This window comes from Hydra viridissima, unplaced genomic scaffold (assembly GCF_058129835.1).
Source record: "Hydra viridissima isolate aposymbiotic clone 2 unplaced genomic scaffold, HvirCarnegie_v1 scaffold_9, whole genome shotgun sequence".
Classification (NCBI taxonomy): Eukaryota; Metazoa; Cnidaria; class Hydrozoa; order Anthoathecata; family Hydridae; genus Hydra; species Hydra viridissima.
In genome coordinates this window covers 16,353,115-16,374,388 of record NW_028324308.1, presented here as the reverse complement: position 1 = coordinate 16,374,388, position 21,274 = coordinate 16,353,115, and the positions used below count along the sequence as shown (strand labels likewise).

General features: G+C 29.6%; 3 protein-coding genes across 9 annotated transcripts; 2 read left to right on the top strand and 1 right to left on the bottom strand.

The window, feature by feature from the left end:
* The first annotated feature begins 3,178 nt into the window (after positions 1 to 3,178).
* LOC149884304 (uncharacterized) lies at positions 3,179 to 5,584 on the top strand. The gene is made up of 2 exons (XM_090098964.1): positions 3,179 to 3,886; positions 4,170 to 5,584. The coding sequence occupies exon 2, from the start codon at positions 4,561 to 4,563 to the stop codon at positions 5,050 to 5,052; it is 492 nt and encodes a 163-aa protein (XP_089955090.1). The 5' UTR covers positions 3,179 to 3,886; positions 4,170 to 4,560; the 3' UTR covers positions 5,053 to 5,584.
* An 8,247-nt stretch (positions 5,585 to 13,831) lies between these two features.
* On the bottom strand, positions 13,832 to 14,589 carry LOC149884303 (zinc finger BED domain-containing protein 4-like). Its single transcript, XM_090098735.1, has 2 exons — positions 14,283 to 14,589; positions 13,832 to 14,229 (listed from the first exon to the last, which is right to left on the bottom strand). The coding sequence occupies exons 1-2, from the start codon at positions 14,587 to 14,589 to the stop codon at positions 13,832 to 13,834; spliced, it is 705 nt and encodes a 234-aa protein (XP_089954861.1).
* Positions 14,590 to 16,292: 1,703 nt separating this feature from the next.
* On the top strand, positions 16,293 to 21,274 carry LOC149884302 (uncharacterized). Of its 7 annotated transcripts, none has more exons than XM_090099238.1 (9): positions 16,293 to 16,343; positions 17,183 to 17,400; positions 17,716 to 17,937; positions 18,048 to 18,084; positions 18,185 to 18,267; positions 18,370 to 18,403; positions 18,651 to 18,686; positions 19,460 to 19,521; positions 19,924 to 20,047. In XM_090099238.1, exons 1-7 carry the CDS (start codon positions 16,297 to 16,299, stop codon positions 18,670 to 18,672), a joined length of 663 nt encoding a protein of 220 aa, XP_089955364.1. In that variant the 5' UTR covers positions 16,293 to 16,296; the 3' UTR covers positions 18,673 to 18,686; positions 19,460 to 19,521; positions 19,924 to 20,047. The 7 variants fall into 7 exon arrangements, with proteins under 7 accessions (XP_089955364.1, XP_089955363.1, XP_089955365.1 ...); XM_090099237.1 differs by having other exon boundaries at positions 19,460 to 19,516; positions 19,924 to 20,015; XM_090099239.1 differs by having other exon boundaries at positions 19,446 to 19,516; positions 19,924 to 20,015.

The window sequence follows — 21,274 nt, the reverse complement described above, 5'->3', positions numbered from 1 at the left end:
AAAAAGTTGTCGACTAATTATAATTAGATTAAAAAGTTAAACGGCTAAAAACTAGTTAGGCTAAATTTTTAATCCACTAATTTAAGTTAGACTAAAATGTTAGTCGACTAAATTTAGCTAATCTATAAACTTAGTCTACTAATTTTAGATAGACTAAAAAGTTAGTCGACTAAATTTAGTTAGACTAAAAAGTTTGTCGGCTAATTTTAGTTAGACCATGGATCTATAAAAGATGGACGTGCAATATTGTTTTACATCAAAGAGGCCTTTGAAATCAGCGAGCCATGCGAGTTTCCGACAAACTCTAAATTTTTACCCATCAACAAAAAAAATCTATTAAAATGGCTGCCCACAGTTTTAAAACAGAAACTCTGATCACGTGGTATTAGTTTAAACTTTTATAGAATTTGTTTAGTAAAAATGTTCAGGGTAAAGTAACTACTTCACGTGTTGACAAATTACTAAACAAATTACACCAAGGTAAAGGAAATTAGTTTTAGGTGCGAATAGATTTTCATCATTTTTCCAAAATAAACATTTGTAAATTTAGGAACTTTTTTCGTGTAAACAAAGTTCCGTCAATAATAAAATAGACCTGTAAGGATAATTTTAAAATGACTAAAAAAAGTATATCAAAGTATAAAAAACCTTAAATAAAATTTTTTGTCAAGGTCTGGTTTCATTCAACTCCTTGGTCCTTCATTCACCAGGCTTAATTTTGTGTATTTGTTGAGTATTTTTTCCGATATGTCGCCATTTTTTGTCTCGACTACTGCATAAGCTTCATAATATATATTCCACAATGCATTATTTTTTAGTAGGTGTATTTTCTAATGGGCTTTTTTATAATTCATTTGATAAAGCCAAACCTTATAAAAAGTCATTCAAATTTATAATTATCTTGCAAAATGCGGCCAGATATTTCATGTTTTCGTTTTTCATACTTCATATATTATTTCATCTGTCATAAAAGGCAAATAATAACCCAATTGTTTTTGTCAAATAAATGTTAGTTTACATATAGCTGGTAAATCATGTTATGTTAAAGATAAATACTTAGTTATTCTTGCGGTTTGGCATAAATTGGCTTTACTAAATTCTTTAAAACTGTGATAAGTTATTTTTTCTTTATTTTATTTACATTCATTTTATGTATAAGTTATTTAACCTTAACTGTATATATTTCTGTTGTTAAACATAAAAATAGAAAATTCTATAATATTCATAAACTGGAAGTCTACACCATTATAGTAGATGGAATAGTTCCCAGGGCATAAAACCAATATGCTCTTGGTAGCTACAAAGCTAGTTGATGTTTTGTATTATTTATTACATCTCTAGTTATATATGTACTAAAGTAGTTAAGTAAATGTTCTCAATTTCTATATTATCATCAGCGTTATTTCTTAAAATATTAAGTATATCTAGCTATATAAAATTAAGCTTAAAACCTAATTCTATTGCTGTTATCTTGAATAACCAAAAGGAAGTTGATATGACTGGTTAGACGAGACCAAAAATATTTGACGAAGCCGACAGACTTTAACATAATTTAATTTCAACTGTTTAAAACAAAAGATTTGTAACAATCCGCAACGAGCATGGTTCGCAAAAAAAAAAACAATAGGTTGCACGTCCATCTCTTATAAGTCCATGGTTAGACTAAAACTCAACTTAACCTTAACTAAACTTAACCGCTAAGAAAAGGTGATAAACAAAAAATTTTTATGGAATGCAGTATAAAGACATTGTAAAGTAAAAGATATTGTTTTTACATAGATATTGATCTTTTTTTTTCTAAATTTTCCTTAAAATAGATTTTTTTTCTTTCGATGTTTTGGATAAATATTTTTCTAAATATAGAAAAAGATAATGAAAAAAAATTGATGTGTTCCTCTTGAATATTGTTAAAAAATTTTTTTTCTCATTTTTTTTTTTTTTTTATGTAAGTAAGGAATTGTAGCAATTTAATTTAATAATGAAAATTGTCACAATTCAACAACCAACGTCTTTATTGAATCATCGGACTTCAAACTTTGACATAACTCATTCCTACTCTAAAATAATTCCTAACCTTTAAGTCGTATCTTATCCTTTTTTTAACTAAATGGATTGCAGTATATACAAGATAAACAGCAAGAAAATACAGACGATAATTAACAAACACATACACAAGATAAACATCAAGACAACCAACGAACTTAAGCCATCCGAAAAGTGTTAAATCCATCAAAAAAAGTACTCGAGTGACTTAATGCCAGTCTGAGAAAATTTCGTTTTTTTTCGTGTTATTTTTGTTTAAACGCGCGTGACGTGTTTCACCTCGCGGGATTGATCGCATTAAGAATTAGACGTTAAGTATACCGTTATCAAAGGCCGACATTGTTTATTATAGAAACAGCCGATAATCAAGATATACACCTATCAAATCTATACATTCATATTTAACAAATATAGTACTTATTTTTATTAAACATAAATGATTATATTTAGCTATTTTAACTTGAGGTTCCAAAATGTTACATCCTTTTTGAGAATAATGCTTAGAAATGCCTTTATTGATTTAACCAAATTTTTCTCAAGAAAAAAATTGGACAATTTACTAGATCTTTCTTCGATACGATGTGAAAAAAACTGGCACTAAAAATCTTCATACCTTTTTTTTTGAGAATGATGGATTTATTTTAGGCCTCCTAAAACTTTAGCTTTCGTATAAAAACACTTATAGAGTTTAGCTAAGTTCTTAGGTTCGAATTTAAATGTTCCAAACCTATTAAACTTTGTACACTTATTATTTTTTTTTTTTGCGAAATTCGATATTTGCACGGTAGAAATAGGAAAAACGTAGTAAAAAACCCCCTAAAAGTCTTTTGACTTTTTAAGAGGTATTTGTCACTCGCCTATAATACAAAAAGGCTAAAGGTCGACCCTAATGTATATTTTTCCTGATAATTTTATTTTTTCACTTTTCGTTACCCCAAGCACAGGCTACATCTTAACATTTGACTCTGACAAATCAGGAGATAATAACTTACTTAAGCTTAGGAAATAAAAACTTATAGATAAACATAAGGTAGTGAAATATTTTCTTTCTAAAACAAAACACAGTTAAAGATTGTCTTTTAAATTGCATTAAAATTAGATTTACTGGCCCTGCCATCAGTCTGATCCACCATGTGCTTTACATAACCTTGGATATATCAGCCTTTGTCAACTTCCAAAAGGTTTCCAAAGTATTTTCTAAAAATTAACAATGGATAAGCTGGATGAAAGAATGAAGTTTAGCAAAACCCTATTGGGGGACTCAACACAGTTATTTAAAGTGATCAATTATTAGTAAAAAGAAGATTAATCAGTATTTAATATTATCATTTCTTACCTTTGCAATGAAGCAATCTGCTTAACACTATGATCTTATTCCCATATATTGCATTTTGAAGAGTGCTTGATATTTAATTTTAATTGTCCTATGAGAAACAAGGATTAAAAAATGTCAATATTATTCTAGCACCTTGTATTTTATACACATAACGTAGTTATCATATAGTGAAAAAATAAAATTTTAATGGAGTTCAAGGAAGAAACTTTAAAAATTTCTCTCTTATATTTGTATAAGTTTTATTTAGACCCACCACCAATTAAAACTTCAAGGTTGACTAAAGACAAATAATTGATGAAAAACATTTGGATTTTGCAACTTTTCCTTGTCCTTTCAAAACTTGTCTTGTTTTTTATCGTTATTACATTTGCCGAAAAATGAAAATTTCAAAAAACTTGTAGTTGAAAAATTAACAACTTAGGTGTATGTATGAATGTATGTATGTATGTATGTATGTATGTATGTATGTATGTATGTATGTATGTATGTATGTATGTATGTATGTATGTATGTATGTATGTATGTATGTATGTATGTATGTATGTATGTATGTATGTATGTATGTATGTATGTATGTATGTATGTATGTATGTATGTATGTATGTATGTATGTATGTATGTATGTATGTATGTATGTATGTATGTATGTATGTATGTATGTATGTATGTATGTATGTATGTATGTATGTATGTATGTATGTATGTATGTATGTATGTATGTATGTATGTATGTATGTATGTATGTATGTATGTATGTATGTATGTATGTATGTATGTATGTATGTATTAGGGCCCTTCGAATCGCTTCGATTCGATTCGCGAATCAAATGTTGCTTGGATTCAAGATTCGATTCGAAAAAAATGATTCGAGTTTTTCGAATCATTTTTTTATTTAATATACTTTATGTTTTCATACAAACGGCGTTAAAAAGTTTTCAAAATATCAATATTTATGTTGTCAGAAAATTCAGCGGTAGAGTAATTTTGGAACGTAAACATACTTTTCATTAAAATTAATTGTCGATTAGGGATTTAAACAGAGCGGAACGCAAATTAGTAACGCAAAAGTTAGGTTTTATTTTTTGCGTCGTTAATATTTGACTTCGCTTTCACTAAAGTAATTTTAAATTCGATACTTTTTGTTTGTGCTACATCAAGCTATTTTTGCATCAAGCTATAAAATGACTTCTAAAAAATCGGCAGTTAAAGAATTCTTTGAAAAAAAAGGAGTATTCTGGCAATGCAAACAAGAAAGTTGCAACAAAAAGTATTCTGTTCAGAAAACTGGAACTTTATCTCATCTATGGAACCATTTAAAACGTGACCATAAAAAACTTCACGTAGAAGCAACAAAAAAGCGCACATCTGCTACTAAAAGAAAAAAGAATTCCGATAATACAATCGAGCAATCATCAAGTTCCTCGTTAAATTCGTATTTTATTCGACCTCCAATATATACAGCTATTAAAAAAAACTACGACCGTGCAGTGCTTAGATTTGTAATTGAAGATGGAAGATCATTTGAGACAACTTCTGGATCTGGCTTTATTAATCTGTGCTCGGTGCTTACTCAAGGGCAATATCACCCACCACACCCGACCGCTTTATCTCGAAATTTAGGTGACATGGTCGATGATTTATATATTAACTTCCAACAAAGTATAAAAAGCTAGTTAATCTCCAAACCTAGCATCACTTTTGATCACTTTAAAGCCGAAAATGGCGACAACTTTCTTGTTTCTACTTACCACTTTATTTCATCCTCTTGGGTTTTAGAATCATGCGTTTATCAGTTGTAAATCTGGAAGTGATAAATGCTTGTCACAAAGCTACTTCCACTGAAGAAATTTTAAGAAACGTGCTGTCAAAATTTGACTTGACTTTAGATAATATTTTCTGAGCTACAACCGATACTACTCCTAGTATGCCATGCACACTTAAACTTCTTGGGATTGATTGGCAAGGCTGTTGTGCTCATAAACTCCAACTTTGTGTGAAATTAGCTATACACAACCAACCAATTCTTGTTACATTAATTAGCAAGGCTCATAAAATAGTAGGATTTTTTCACTCATCATCAGTTGGACAGGCAGCTCTCAAAAAGTATAAGATTTCTCAAGGAAAACCTGAGTCAAAGCCTCCAATGGATGTGGAAACGCGCTTTAACAGCACTTCTAACTTATTGGAATGGATTAAAAAAAAAAATGATTCTATAGAGATTGCTCTAGTTGAGTGTTCACAAAAAAAAAACTGTATGAAAGTGCCACCGACTTGTCTAACTGAAACACAAGTGCAATTATTAACAACAGTCGCTCCTATTTTTAATGCAGTATCTGAAGCCACTACTATACTAAGTGCGGAAAAAACCGTAAGCATTAGTTTAGTTTATCCGTGCATTACAGCTTTGTAAAATTATCTTCGCTTGATGGATAAAAGAGGGATGGGTAAATTTGTTGACGATTTTATTACGCAGTTGGAAATGAGGTTTGATTTAAGTGAAGACGTTTTTCTTACCGCTACTTTCTTAGACCCTTGATTTAAATCAGAAATGTTTACTTTGGCAGAAAAACAAATGGTAAAATCTTATCTAATGACATCTGAAAAAAAACACGATTTAAATATAACTATGATTCCCGCTGAAATTCAACTCGAAGTAGCAAATTTGTCATCTCAAGCAAATGGAATTTTTGATAAAATGTTTGAACATATCACTAAAAATCGTGCTCTACCAGAGAAAAGAACTTTAGATCAGCAATTACATTTTGAAACTACTGCATACATCTAAGAGAAAACGTTGGGACGTTCAGATTGTTCTATTCTGTACTGGAAAAACAAACGTAACATTTTCCCTTTACTATCAAAAGTTGCAACTGATTTTCTTGCAGTTCAAGCTACAAATTGTTTGTCTGAAAGAGTTAACTCTGTGGGAGGAGTAGTGATCGACAGTAAACGCAATAGTCTTTCCGAGCAAAATGCGGAACGGTTAATTTGGGCTAGAAGTAACAAAAAGAGTTTGTTCAAATAACATTCAAATTTTGTAATATTTTGTATAGTATACATAAAAATAAAGATAAAAAACTTAAATTTTTTTCAACTAGTGATTCGATTCGTGATTCGATTCGATTCGCGAATCAAGACGTGCTTCGATTCGAGATTCGATTCGAAACTAAAAATGCAGATTCGCAGGGCCCTAGTATGTATGTATGTATGTATGTATGTATGTATGTATGTATGTATGTATGTATGTATGTATGTATGTATGTATGTATGTATGTATGTATGTATGTATGTATGTATGTATGTATGTATGTATGTATGTATGTATGTATGTATGTATGTATGTATGTATGTATGTATGTATGTATGTATGTATGCATGCATGCATGCATGCATGCATGCATGCATGCATGCATGTATGTATGTATGTATGTATGTATGTATGTATGTATGTATGTATGTATGTATGTATGTATGTATGTATGTATGTATGTATGTATGTATGTATGTATGTATGTATGTATGTATGTATGTATGTATGTATGTATGTATGTATGTATGTATGTATGTATGTATGTACTTCCAACATATACCAAGTATATTACACAGAAAATGAATCATAAAAATTAGAAAAGATTAAGTGAAACATTAAGTTCATTTTCAAGTAAAAACCAAAAGCAAAAAGATAAACATAGCAACAAGACAACTGGTTTAAAATATTTTCATGTAAAACTTTCAAATTATAAAATGATTTTTGTTTTGCTTGAAGCAGCTGCAAAATATTTAAAAATCTAAAATTTCATGTCAAATATAATGTAAATTTAATCACACGGTTTCACCCGACAACAAAAAAGCTTAACTATTTTTATCGAGTTTATTGCTCAAACTGCCGTTAACGATGATTGCTTCTTTTAGCCGTGTTAGGGACGACGCCGTAAGTTTATAAAAAACGTTGGATTTTCTAATCGTATTACAAATCACTAATTGTTCAAGTGGATAATAACAATTATCGAAGTGTACTAGACTGAACATTACTGGAAAAGTTGTGCGTAGAGATCATTTTGTTTTTTTTTTTAATGATATTCTTCTTTTTCAGAAAGGACAAAATCCGTCAAAACCCATAACGTCGTAAAAAATTAGTATTTTAATTTTTAACAACTTTTGCCTGGTAACGTTCATTTTAGTGAACTGTTTGCCAAAAAAACTTATGCTCAATAGAAATGTTTAGTGGTGCAACCGAACACTCAAAAAAGCGAGACATGCCTTAAATTACCCGAGTAATTAAAAAACTGACGACATTAACAGAAGCTTTATGTGATGTCACCTTTTTATTAGACGGCAATAATTGAGACGAAAAAATGGAAGCGAAAAATCACCATTTTCTCTAACAAACGAGGTGCTTAAAATTGTTTTACTTTAAAGGTAGCTACAAAACTAGTTGATGTTTTCTATTATTTATTATATCTCTAGTTATACATGTACTAAAGTAGTTAAGTAAATGACCTCAATTTCTATATCATTATCCGCGTTATTTCTTAAAATATTAGGAATGTCTATCTATATAAAATTAAGCTTAAAACTTGGTTCTATTGCTGTTATCTTTAACAACTAAAAGGAAGTTGATGTGAGTGGTTAGACGAGACCAAAAATTTTTGACGAATCCGACAGACTTTAAGAGAATTAAATTTCTGTTGTTTAAAACAAAAGATTTGTAACAATCCGCAACGAGCATGATTTGCAAAAAAAAAAAAAAAAAAAAAGCGTACATGATCAAAATCAAAGGTTACCAGACACAATATTAGATTCAATGAAATACTTGTTTAGCTATGGACAAAAATTTCTTTTCTCTGGGCCAATAACTTTCTATACAGGGCCTTGGAGAGGGGAGGGGGGCTTAGGGGGCAAGTTGATCTGGGCGCCAAGCTTGAAGGGGCGCCGGTGTTGCGTTAAAAAAGTTAGTCGTTAAAAAAGTTTAAATGTAAAATCTGCGCATGCGCGAAATATTTGCAACTTTTTTAACGCCTTACGGCGCACTATGCGTCGCGCTGATAGAAAAAAAGGAAATAGCCTTATAACTAGAGAACTATTTAACATTTTGAAGTAATTTTTTTAACAAAGCATCAATTATGAGATATTGTTTGTTTATACATATATTTATAAAAAAGTCCGGTCTTTTTTAAAACCGGTTTCATTCCGGTTTTTTAGTTGGTTTATCCGGACTAATTCGATTTTTGATTAAAAAGATATAAAACCGATAGTTTTTGATATTTTAAACTCTAAATCTGATATATCAATTTATCTTTTTTAGGGGTTACAGGCATTTTTAGTCTCCAACTTATATTTTCATGTTAAATAAAAAAGGAAATAGCAGAAATATTTTATTATAAATAAAAGTGAAATAAATACTCCAGAAGTTCCATTCCCCTCAAATGCAGAATCAAGGTTCTGATGCTAAAATAGGTTTTTAACAATATGTGGCTATGAGAATAGCCTTTTTTTAAAAGTTGCTTATCAATTACAGCTGCATGGTTTAATGATGCTTCCTTGATTTCTTTTCTTAATATGAACCATTACTCTTTGACTTCCTAAAATTATTTAACAACAAACACTAAAATTTTAAAAAGTTTTGTTATTGTAAAAAATAGTATAGTTTAAGATATAAACTATTTATTATAGAAATTATCTATCAAATTCTAATTTTAACAATTTTACATTCAAGAAAAAACTGTATTCACTGTAATAAATGTATATAATTGAAATATAATTAAAATTTTCATTCTAAACATGTCTCAGCAATCTTTATGTGGAGCAAATTTAATATCTACAACAAGCCTTCAAGAATTGCACTATGCATCACTAAGTAGAAATAGGACTTTAGACACATCTTTGAGGAAAACAAAAACATGGCAAAATTGAGTCAATTTGAGGCCAATTGATGCAACTTTTCCTCAAACATAAAAGTTTGGGATTCTTATGCTTCAACTTTTCTAACAATTAGTTTTTTGTTTTTTTTTCAAGCATAAAAAAACATGCTGCGTTGATTATGTGAAAAGATCTCAAAAATATCAGATTGGCTACCACCAGCACCTAAAATGTATCATTAATAAAATTAAACGATAACATTAAATATTTAAATTTAAGATATACATAGCTTTCTCCAATATTTACCTTAAGAACAGTTATCAGCTTAATCTTCTTGCAGTATAGCCTTAATACCTCTTGCATTTTGTTTTTCTTACAGTATAGGTACATATCAGATGTCATAAATAAATAATTAGCTGTATCCCTAGTATTTTCAGCAAAAGAAGTTAAACGTGCATGACGTACTCATGCAGTTTTGTTGGCTTTGTTCCTGGCTTCAATGGCACTCTCAGACAAAGAACCTATTGGATACTTAAAATATTTAATAAAAGAAACACCATGAACTACCATTCTATGCAAAGACTGTGACATTGGAATGGTTTTTAAAAACTGATCATTAGAAATGAGACCAAACAGACATTCAGATTTCTGCTTGAAAATTTTCACATCCGGTCTTGCTGTTGTACTATTCATATCAATGAGCAGGTCCCTAAATAGTTTCATCAGTGGTATTCTTCCAGTCACAGATGGATTATTAAAGAATTTTCGTGCAACATTGCCAGTGTTGGATGTACAACTTCCCTTCCTGACAAAAGATACCCTTATTTTTAATTGTATTTTGAATAAGTGCTGGAGTTTTTTTTTTGTTTTCAATAAATTCTTGGCCATTTTTTGCTGCTATTTTTCTTCCTTGTTTCACTGCTGGAAGTTTGCAAGCAGTATTAAAAAAAAACTAACTCCATGCTGAATATCCACAATTGAAGCTTTCAATATATTCCAAGTTTCAATATATTTTTGTCTGCATTTTTATCTTTATTCCAAATGGTTTCCAAATTAAACTCCTTAGGACTTGCTTGACATACATGACAGCACTGAGATGCAATATTTTTTAAAGCATTTTTGATACCACAGCATTAAGTGTTTTACCATCATTCATTGTGGTATAAATAGTTGACAAACTTGAATTTATAACAAAAGTATTGTCATGAAGTATAAGTTTACTTTTAATATTCTCTAAAGACAAAATTTCATTTTGTAAATGTTCAAACTTCTCTTGAATAAAACTAGCAGTCTCTTTGGAAAAACAAAACATAAGATGACGGGTTGCATCTGGACTATTTGGATTACAATTTTTCCATAGTATCTTTTTTCCACTTCTAATCTCCAACAGTACAAACACTTTACTATACACAGTGTAATCATCCACACCTTTCTTCATAGTTACTGCATTCTGAAACTCAGATTGGTCACTCTGACCATCACCACCCACTTTGCAAATAACATGTTATCACGTTCCTCCTGTGCTAAAACTTTAATAGAATTATCTTCATACTCCAAAAGATACTCAAACTCTCTAGAAACTGAATGTTTGAGCATATTGAAGAGACTATATTTTACTTCAGTTTCTGAATATTTCACCTGCTCTGGAAATGTATGTGTTAAAAGTTGACGATGAGTGAATCAAGCCATTTTGATAATTTATAAAAACCATCGCAAGGTAAAACTGAATCAAATAAAAGCTTACCGTATGTTATTGAACTTCGGAATTTTCATTTACTTAACAGAATTTAGTCGGTTTTTAATAAAACTCACAGTAGTGAAAAGGATTTTAAAGCATGAGGTCACAGAGGTCGCCTCAATTTTTTTGCATGGCAGTAAAGTCGATTTGCAGTAGCTATATTTTATTTTAAAAAAACGAGGCGACCTCTGTGACCACATGCTTAAATTAATCAATGTTTAAGAAATCAAAAAATCAGCAAAAAAATGCTATTCAAAAACCTTTTTTTTCTATTTCTTGTTTTACATTCAATTAAATACATTATTATTTTAATTTCGCATAAAAATAATATAGAAATTCAACACTTATCATATATTTTGAAAGGATTTTAACAAAAAAGCGAGTTTTTTAAAACCTTAAAAAAACCCTTAAGATGTCAAAAGTTTAAAAAAACTAAAAATGATTTTTTTTTATAGAGAATTAAAAATTGAATGCAAAAAGAAAAAACTTAAAAAGTTTAAATATGAAAAATCACTAAAAAATATGTACAAAATCCTATTTCCGCTTAGCGATGCATAGTGCGGCGTTAAAAAAGTTTGTCCGTTAAAAAATTATTCAAAATGGTACCGTCAACCGGGGTAACTTTGGTCGCCGGGGTGACTTTGTTGACCGGGGTCAATTGTTGATTTTTTTTTAAATTCCTAAAATTTAACAAAGATAACATGTTTTAATTTTGTTAGAGATACCAACAATATATATCGACTATTATATCAACAATTTTGGTATATCAACAGTTTTTGTGAATATAGCACAGTTACTTCGTAGACTACATTGAGTTTATTTTTGGCATTTTTTGACACTTCTGATACATTTATTGAACCATTTGAATTCTTAGCCGGTGAAAATGGCGACGAAATATAAGCGAAAGCCTGGTTCAAGAGCATATGCAACTTCATACAGTCAAGAAACGTTGTCCAATGCTATAAAAGAATGCTTATCTGGAAGAATAAGCGTGAGAAAGGCTAGTCGACAGTTCGGAATATACGCTTCCCATTTGCTTCAACCGCTGGACGTTGCTGTTTTCCGTCCGCTAAAGATAGAAACGCGCATCAAAGAATCAATACCAAAAAATCAGTTCCTCGGTCTTCTTGCTCTACTGCAACGTCAATTGAAAAGCGATAATTTGAGATCTGACTTCAAGGCTAGTGGAATATTTCCCTTCGATAAAGAAATGGTCATGAAGCGTTTGCCACAGGTTAACAAAGACATTGGAGGAGGTACCGGTAGTACTGTTAAGGAAGTATTCAATGAGGATATAGAAGGTCTATTAGTGAAACATTGTGGACAGGATGGGAAAACAAATCGCACCAGAGGGAAAAAGATCACACTTGGCAAAGCGATAACACCGCAAGATCTGGTGAATAACACAACTCCTACCACATCAAAGAATAACAATAACACCAAGAATAACAGTAACACCAAGAATAACAAGAAAAGGGCAAGAGTTGAACAAGTGTCATCATCCTCAGATGACGATAATGACCTACTAGAAAATGACTTTTAATGACTTTTGCACAATAACAGGGAGCTAGTTGCAAAATTTTTTGTCCATTTAAATGTTCTTTTCATGTTTCTCTAAGTGTTTAAGGACTGATGATTTTTTAAAACTCCAAAAAGTGACCAATGTTACCCTATAGCAGGGGTATTATTGATCAAACACGATAAAAACCTGGGGTAAAATTGGTCACTTTTAGGCATTTAAAAATATTTGTAATAAAAAAATTAAAAAAATAAATATAGAGGCCTATAGCCAAGACCTATAATGTTATTACCACAAGAGAAAACTGTAAAAAATTAATAAGATTCAGAGATGTTTAAGAAAAACTGCCAAAACTGACCAAAGTTACCCTGGCTAACGATACTCTTTAATTTGCGCAACCCTCAAATCCACAACAGAATATGCTTTGAAATTTTGATTAAGGCATTGGGAGGCATTCTTTTTTTATTTTTGAGCAAAAGCTCTCAAAGAGAGTTTCAATTATATTTTCCAAATTTTTTTTCCCTGTAATTTTCTAATTATACAATTTTCATGACATTTTTTTTTTCATTTGACCTCCTCATAGTATCAAAGCTTTTAAACTCCTAAATAAATTATATTTCATGAAAAAATAGAACATAGATACTCACTTCTAAAAGAATTATACTATACTAATTATAATAATATATACAAAATCAAATATTTTTAAATTCTCATATTATAGTTCAGAAATGTTAACATTTCACCATGAGCTCCTGTTAAGCTATATCTCTTTGCAGTATATACATTTCCACCTATACTAAAAAGTCTTTCACTCTCCACAGAAGACGGTGGGCAGCCTAAATACTTTAAAGCAAGCTTTGCTAATAGTCGCATTTTGGTTTTCTGTGATTTCCACCACAACAAAAGATTGCTTTCTTTGTCAATAAGGTCTTCATTTGAGTAGTGTTGAATTTTGTTTAATAAAGTTTCATTTGAAATTAAAGTTTGTGGTTGACCAATTTATTTAGAATTAAATCCTACAAGTTCTTCGAAGCAATTATCAAAACCCATTTGTACTATATCTTTCTATTCATTTAGTAATGTACCATTATTTTCATATTCTGAGTCAATATTTTCAATGTCACAAGCTGCAGACTGATCATTTTCAGTAACTTTGATGTTTTTTATATTTTCATGGGTTTTAGTAAGTTGAATGGTTATGTTCTCAGTACTTATTTTAGCAGCTGAAAAGGTGTTTTCATTTTTGAACAATTTTAATTTGAATCTGGGATCAAGAAATATTGACAAGATGATGTTATAGTTATCAGTATATTGTTTGAAACTATTCTCCATTGAATTAGTTGTCATCAATTAAAGGTTTATTAATGAAATGTTTCAAAAATTGTATCTGTGGTATAATATCTGAGACAATAGAATTTCTTTCACTCAAGGGGACTCTTGTTTTGTGAAAATCTTTTAGCAAAACACAAAACTGTCCAATAATCATCCATTTGTTTGCATTTAATAAAGGAAGCTTACCATTTTCAAGGGCATATATGGTTAGAGGTTTCCTTTGTTCATAAATTAGTTCTAACATATGACAGGTACTATTCCACCTTTTTGGAACATTTTGAATAAGTTTGTGCTTAGGAACATTGTTTGCTTCTTGAAGAGCTTTAAGTTTAGGGCAGGCTTGGGGAGAATGGCTGAAATGCCCAACAATTGAATGCCAGTTTGCAATGACATTCTTGACAACTGTTTGTTCAAAAATACACTCATTAATTACTAGTTGCAGTGTGTGTAAAAACAAGCAATATTATCATATGGGCTATCTTTAATAGCCTTAACAATATTTGTACCATTATCTCTAGCTATTAAATGAATTTTTGAAGGTGATATTTTAAATTCAGCCATAATATCTTCAATCAATTCAGCAATATTTGCTGCTGTATGCCTCTCAGGAAATGGAACTACTCTAAGTACAACAGTTTTCTGATTAAATGTATTTTCTAAACAGTGACCTGTCAGGCTCATGAAGCTTTCATTTGAACTACTGGTCCATATATCAGTAGTAAAGCTTATAAATTCAGCAACTGAGTAAACATGGACAGCCATTTTTAACATAAAGTATAAAATAATTTCATCAATTGAGTAAACATGGACAGCCATTTTTAATATAAAGTATACACTAATTTTTATTATTTTACATACCCTAATGAAACAATGCAACTTTTTTAACGTCTAATTCATTCCCTAACGAACGCTCCTTTGACCATACTGCGCATGCGTAACGCATGCGCAGAATTATTTGTTAACTTTTTTAACGACTTTTTTAACGCAACACCGGACGACCTATCGTAACTTTTTTTTTTACAATAAATCGAAAACATTTTAATGACTAACAATGTGAATCCTGCTAAGTTTTTTTATTCTCTCATTATAATTTCTTTGATGTCTAATTAGAAGGTAAGCAACTATTTTTACGAAAAAAATATGACTTAGTAGTAGTTGAATTATACGGAACCGGGCGTGTTCTGCAAACCCATCAGCTTCTAGACAGGCTAGCTCGTGCTCAATCGCACGGAAGATGATGCGCTATGGTAATTATGGTGGTAGCTGACCTAATTTCGTTTTGAAGCATTGACACTGACAACTTCGTTTGGTAGTGCGTTCCATGGGTGAGCGACGCGGTTGTTGAAGAAGTTGAAACAAACGAGTCAGTTGTTGAAGATTCCGCGATGAAAACGCTACTTTTTAAAGTAGTAATCTGGCTCCTGAAGCAAGAGAGTGAATCATAGCATTTTTAAGGGAGATAAGCAGCCTTGCCTCTACCAGTACTCGGCCAATTATCAAGTAGGTCTATTGGGTTCAAAGTAGGCGGAGTGGACAATATTTCGTTCAAATCGTTGGTGGACATATTGAAGTGTTGAGATTTTAATTCAATGGTTTGGTGAAACTCACTGATGTGAGCCTTATGGTTTACGGTTAGAATAAGTGTTGATGATGGTTAAATAATTAGTTGTTTAAATAAGTTGGTTGATAATTTAAAAAGGATTTTTTTTTTATATATATTTATTTTTGTTTTAAATAGTTATTTTTATAAAGGGGCGCCATTCTCCAATTTTGACCCGGGCGCCATTGACACTCTCGAAGGCCCTGTTTGTATATGACATTTGAACAAACTTATACCGTTTTGTCAATAAAACAAGAACGAAAGTAATTGAAAAGCTGAAACTTATAGTATATATACTAATGATAACAGATACTAGCACTCAGTAATTTTCTCCTACAATTCTTTTATGACAGCAAGCATAAAGTAGTTATGCAAGGGTGGCCAAAAACATTTGGACTCGCTGTATATATATTAAGCGCTAATACAGGAAATTTTACTGATGGGGTGAAGAGGGGAAGGGGGAATCGGCCTGAATTTTAGTTATATCTTCCTCCCAATTTCTGGTTCTGCCACTGGTTGATGGTATTACCCCCAAAAAATTATCTTTTGAATTAAAATAAAAAAAGTTAATCAGTTTAAATCTAAGTAATCTCTAATAATAAATTTTCAAAAATAACGCAACATTTTTGACGCGCGAAACTTATTTATGAATGAAATATTTTCTGTACGATAAAAACGTTGCGTGACGCTACATTTTAAAATAGGTTTTGTATCAAATAATTTTTTCGTTAGGTTTTATAACAGATAATTGTGATGGTTTTGGAGGGGTTGGGGGTGGGGGGATGGATTTCCCCGGACACGGTGGTTTGGTAGCACCATGTTATTGTACGCATGCGCAAATTTTACGGGAAAAAATCAACGCTTTTAAAATGGTTACGGCCCTTAGCAACGAAAATAATTTTTCTCTGGAAACCAAGTAATTGCATATTCTCCAATATAAATAAGTTTTTTGTTGCTGCTTTAATTTAAATTAGTTTAACGATAACCCGTTTGTGTACTAAAACACTTAAAACAAGAGAAGAACATCTAAACGTTCGCTAACATTTGTTGTTGAGAAATATGGCTGGTTAACTACACGTGATTTGTTTACATTTTTTGGACCCTACGTTCTAGGTTTTTAATCGTGGAAATCTAACCATATTTCTTGAAAAAGTTTGAGGAGACCTTCTATTTATTTCTTATGGTTGTTCTTACCATTCAATTTTTTTAATGGACGAAAAAGGTTTTTAACCACTTTGTTGGGCAAGCTTTTTAACCGCTTTGTTGGGCAAGGGATAGATTGATAAATACGCTTTTAACTGTTGAACTCAAGATAAATTGATTCTCCATCTTTTTCGCCATACAATCCTAAGCCAGCACCCCATTTTTTCAAAAATGGAATAGCGTAATCTTCCAACATCTGTAACTTAGACCATGCGACTAATTATTAAAAGTATCCAAATAGATTCATTCAATAATTAAAACTATTCAATAGAGTTAGTTGAGTTTGAAGCTATTTGTCATTTTTTTCTTTCAAAGGCTTTTTTTACCCTTTAATTAAACTTTTAAACTCAAACTCTCCTACACCTTTTAATATAACCGTTACGCTGGTAAGTACAAATATTTTACATTTATAATTTTTGGTATATCTATATCTATAGATATATATCTATATATCTATATCTATATATCTATAGATATAGATATATAGATATATATATTTATATATAGATATATATTTATGTTTTTTTAGTAATTAATATCTTTTATATCAAGGACTTATCAAGTTGTTGAATTCCCTGCATTAAGGAAAAACCAATTATCGTCAGTAGCCGTTGTGCCTAGGAACTGGATTCATTTAGAGGAAGCTCAATATTTTTGCTTATGGCCAACTGGCTACTCTAAAAAACAAGTTGAGGGGTTTGTAAAAACCAAGTCATTTTTAAATAATAAAATCTGCAAAGAATACATCATAAATATTTTAGGACAATCTAGTTAGTTTTTATTTTCAATTGTTTACATTTTTCTTTTCAAAAACTTTTTATTCATAGTTTTTATTAACTTTTGTTACTAATTAAAAAAATTAGAACATAAAAAATGTCCTGTTGTTGTGAAAATTAAAGTTTTTTAAACTTTTATAATTAATATCTAAGTTTTGATAGAATAATTTATATAATGTAAGAAGTATTTACTGATCTTAAGTTAGTCTATGATTTACTGTAAAATGTTTTAAATTAACATTGTTTTCACAGTGTCCTTTACTTTTTTGGAAACTGTCTAGTGACTTTAAATATTAAAATTATTTTCAGAGAGTTATGAAACTGCTTGTTGTCTTGCTCAAACTCTTGAAGAAGAATCTGAAGTAGCCTTAACTGATGGGACTTTATCTGAATATCCTGAAGAAGCAGTAGCCAATAATGCTAATGAAATAATCCAGAACAAAAAACGCATACAAAAGCACTTGGTTTGTGGAATATCTCTATCCGTAAAATCAAATCCTGTGCCTCCACCATTCCCAGATGAATCTGATGGTGAGAGAGGTTTTACATTTATTAATACTGGTGGCAACAAAAAATTTCGTTTAATGTTTTAATATTTGATTAAGATTCCATTTTTTAAAATTTTGTACATGTTTTATTAGTTGCATTGTTTTCTAGTAATAAAAGTGGATTAGGAAGGTATGTCTTTATATTATCTATATAAATTCTTTTTTTTTTTTAACTAAAATTATAAGTTTATATTTTTAAATATACGTTTACATATATTGTTTAATACAAGGTCTATCAAATCAAATCCTGTATGGTCTGTTAAATCAAATACTGCGCCTCTGCCATTCCCAGATGAAGCTGATGATGAGAAAGGTTCTACATTTAATAATACTGAATGTAACAAAAAATATATTGTTATTTGGGTTATTATTTAACTAGATCCCATTTTTTAAAATTTTATACATGTTTTGTTAGTGTCGTTTTCCGTGAACAAAAGTGGATCAGAAAGGTATGTCTGAATATTATCTTTGTTTCTTTTCAACTAAAACTATAATTTTCTATTTTTCAATATAAGTTTACATGTTTAATACAAAGTCTATCAAATCAAATACTGTACCTCCACTATTCCCATTAGAATCTAATAATGAAAGAGATTCTTTATTTAATAAAACTGGAGGTAAGAAAAAATGTTTTGTTTGATGTTTTAATGTTCAATTTAGATCCCATTTTTTTAAATTTCATTCATGTTTTGTTAGTTGCATCGTTTTCTGTGAATAAAAGTGGATCAGAAGGTATGTCTTTATATTAGCTTATATAAATTGTTCTTTAACATATAATAGTATATGTTAACATATATTATTATATGTTAAGGTCTATCAATTAAGTAAAAAAGTGAAGGTTTATAATATTTGTATAATATATATATATATATATATATATATATATATATATATATATATATATATATATATATATAGAGCATTAGCCAGGTTTAAAATTTATACAGCGTTTTTACAATATTGGAAGTTTATAACAACTAAAAAAAAAAATTGTTTACATTTACAAAAAATATAAAAGACATTTAGAATAAAATGTGCTTTATTGTCAGTATGAACAGAGTATTCGGGCGTACCCACTACGTATTTTTACTAAGTAGTTCGTATATTATGCATATTTTATAACGTTTTATAACAAAATAACTGAACACATTAAAGACATGGTATGTTGTTTGTTTTTTATTTTTTGTGTATGTTTTTATCTTTTGCTTTTTGACCTTTTGGGAGTTTTGTAATGATTGGGAATTCTGTTATATGTGATGTTATCAGGCTGGCTAACACCCTGATATTTATATATATGTATACATATGTATATATATGTGTATATATATATGTGTGTGTGTATATATATATATGTGTGTATATATATATATATATATATATATATATATATATATATATATATATATATATATATATATATATATATATATATATATATATATATATATATATATACATATATATATATTCATATAATGCATATAATTATAGCATTTTATTAAAAGGGACACCGACTTCTAAACACTATGAGAAAACTTTTCAAAATTTTGGGGATCAGGAAAGTAAGGTTTTGGTTAAACTATTTGTTTGTTGTTTTTTTAAGTTTTATTACTTGTTATACATTGTATATGTGTTACACATCAAGGCTTTAAAAAAATATATATTTCATGTTACAAAAATACACATTTCTACCTTTTTATGCAGATAAATGTTTTAAATAATGCTCTTTCCCGTGACCTTAATAACACAGCACAAAAATTTGCTAGAATACTATTTTTACAGCAATCAATTCACCTACAGGGATAAATAACATGAATGTTTAAAACTTTAACTCCAGATATTTGAGTTCCATAACACCTTCATCCATGCATGTCTTCAATTTAATAACTAGATTGTGTTTTTGAAACCAGTTTTCCAATAACTTCCAAATGCAATGAAATAATATTTAATTATTTATGTATGTTTATAGAGAAGTTAGCAGCTTTGGAATCCAGAATAACAGAACTGGAGCAAAAAAATAAGTTTTTAGAAGTTCAAAGTTTTTTGGATAATGAAGACGTTGTTGTTCCCCCTGGCCTTCCAATGGAAAGTAAGGAAGATTTGGAGAGGCTTAAACTTATGCTACAGATGAAATCTGAGATAGCTCTCTATGTAATTTGAAATTATTTTTTGTATTATAATGTTTCTACCAGTCTACAGGTTGCGTTTAAACTAGTAACTATTATTTTATAAGATCAAAGATAAGTTTTTTTATAAGTCTTATAATTGTAATTTATCAAAGGTAATTTGATAATACTTTAGTTATATTATACCGCATTACATTTTCATTTACCTAAGAAAAAATAATTTAAATAAAAAAAGTTGTAATATGTAGCATTATTTGTTTTTAGGTCGAATATCTGCGTTCTATTGGCGGTAAAGTTGAATGTCCAAAATACATACGACGTGTGTTGGGAGCCATGTTTTCCAAAAATTTTAGCTTCTTATGCAATCTAAACGGATCTTCAAGTAAGATGATAGCTACTAGAATGGGCAAGATTAAATTGCGATGTTATCATTTTGTTTTAAAGTGCTTACTTTGTAAGTATTACTAGTTATGTAAATTTTTAGTCTATTAAAGTCAACTGTATTATTATATTTACAAAAATATGTTTACAACACTAAGAAAGAATATAATATGTTAGCACTTATGACAATTACCAGTGTTGTCATTAGTTGTGAATTTGTAAGATATTATATTGTCACTTGGTGACTTGAACTTATAAATGCCGTATTTTATTGTTAACAAGAGACGTTAATTGCCAATGTAAACCATGATTTGTAAGTATTCAACTATATGATTCTTAAAGAGCATATAAAAGTTTGTCTGAACCTATAAGGTAATTGCTCTCGGTTATCATATGGACATATTTTTAAAACTGCTAACCAGTTAATGTAATTCTTGATTTGCAAAGTATACATATAAGAACTTAAAAATAACTTAATTATTAATAAGTTAAATATAATTAAAAAATAATTTATATTTAAACAAAAAATAAATTGAGTTTTTAAATTTATTTTCATTTTATTCCTTTAGCAACAGTAAGAATTCAGTATCTTAATTCCAAGGATAAAGATATTTACCCGATCGTTTCAAGATGGTTTCAGGGCGCAATTGATCAAGGAGATGGGCGAATAAATAGACAGACGAAAAGCAAGATTATAAAAGATCAGTTGCAGTTAATGAATGAAAAGAATATTTAGTTATTATTTTCTTTTGCAAATTTAAAAAAGTTTATTAATCTTGATTTTATTTATAATTCTAATTTTTCTTAACTATT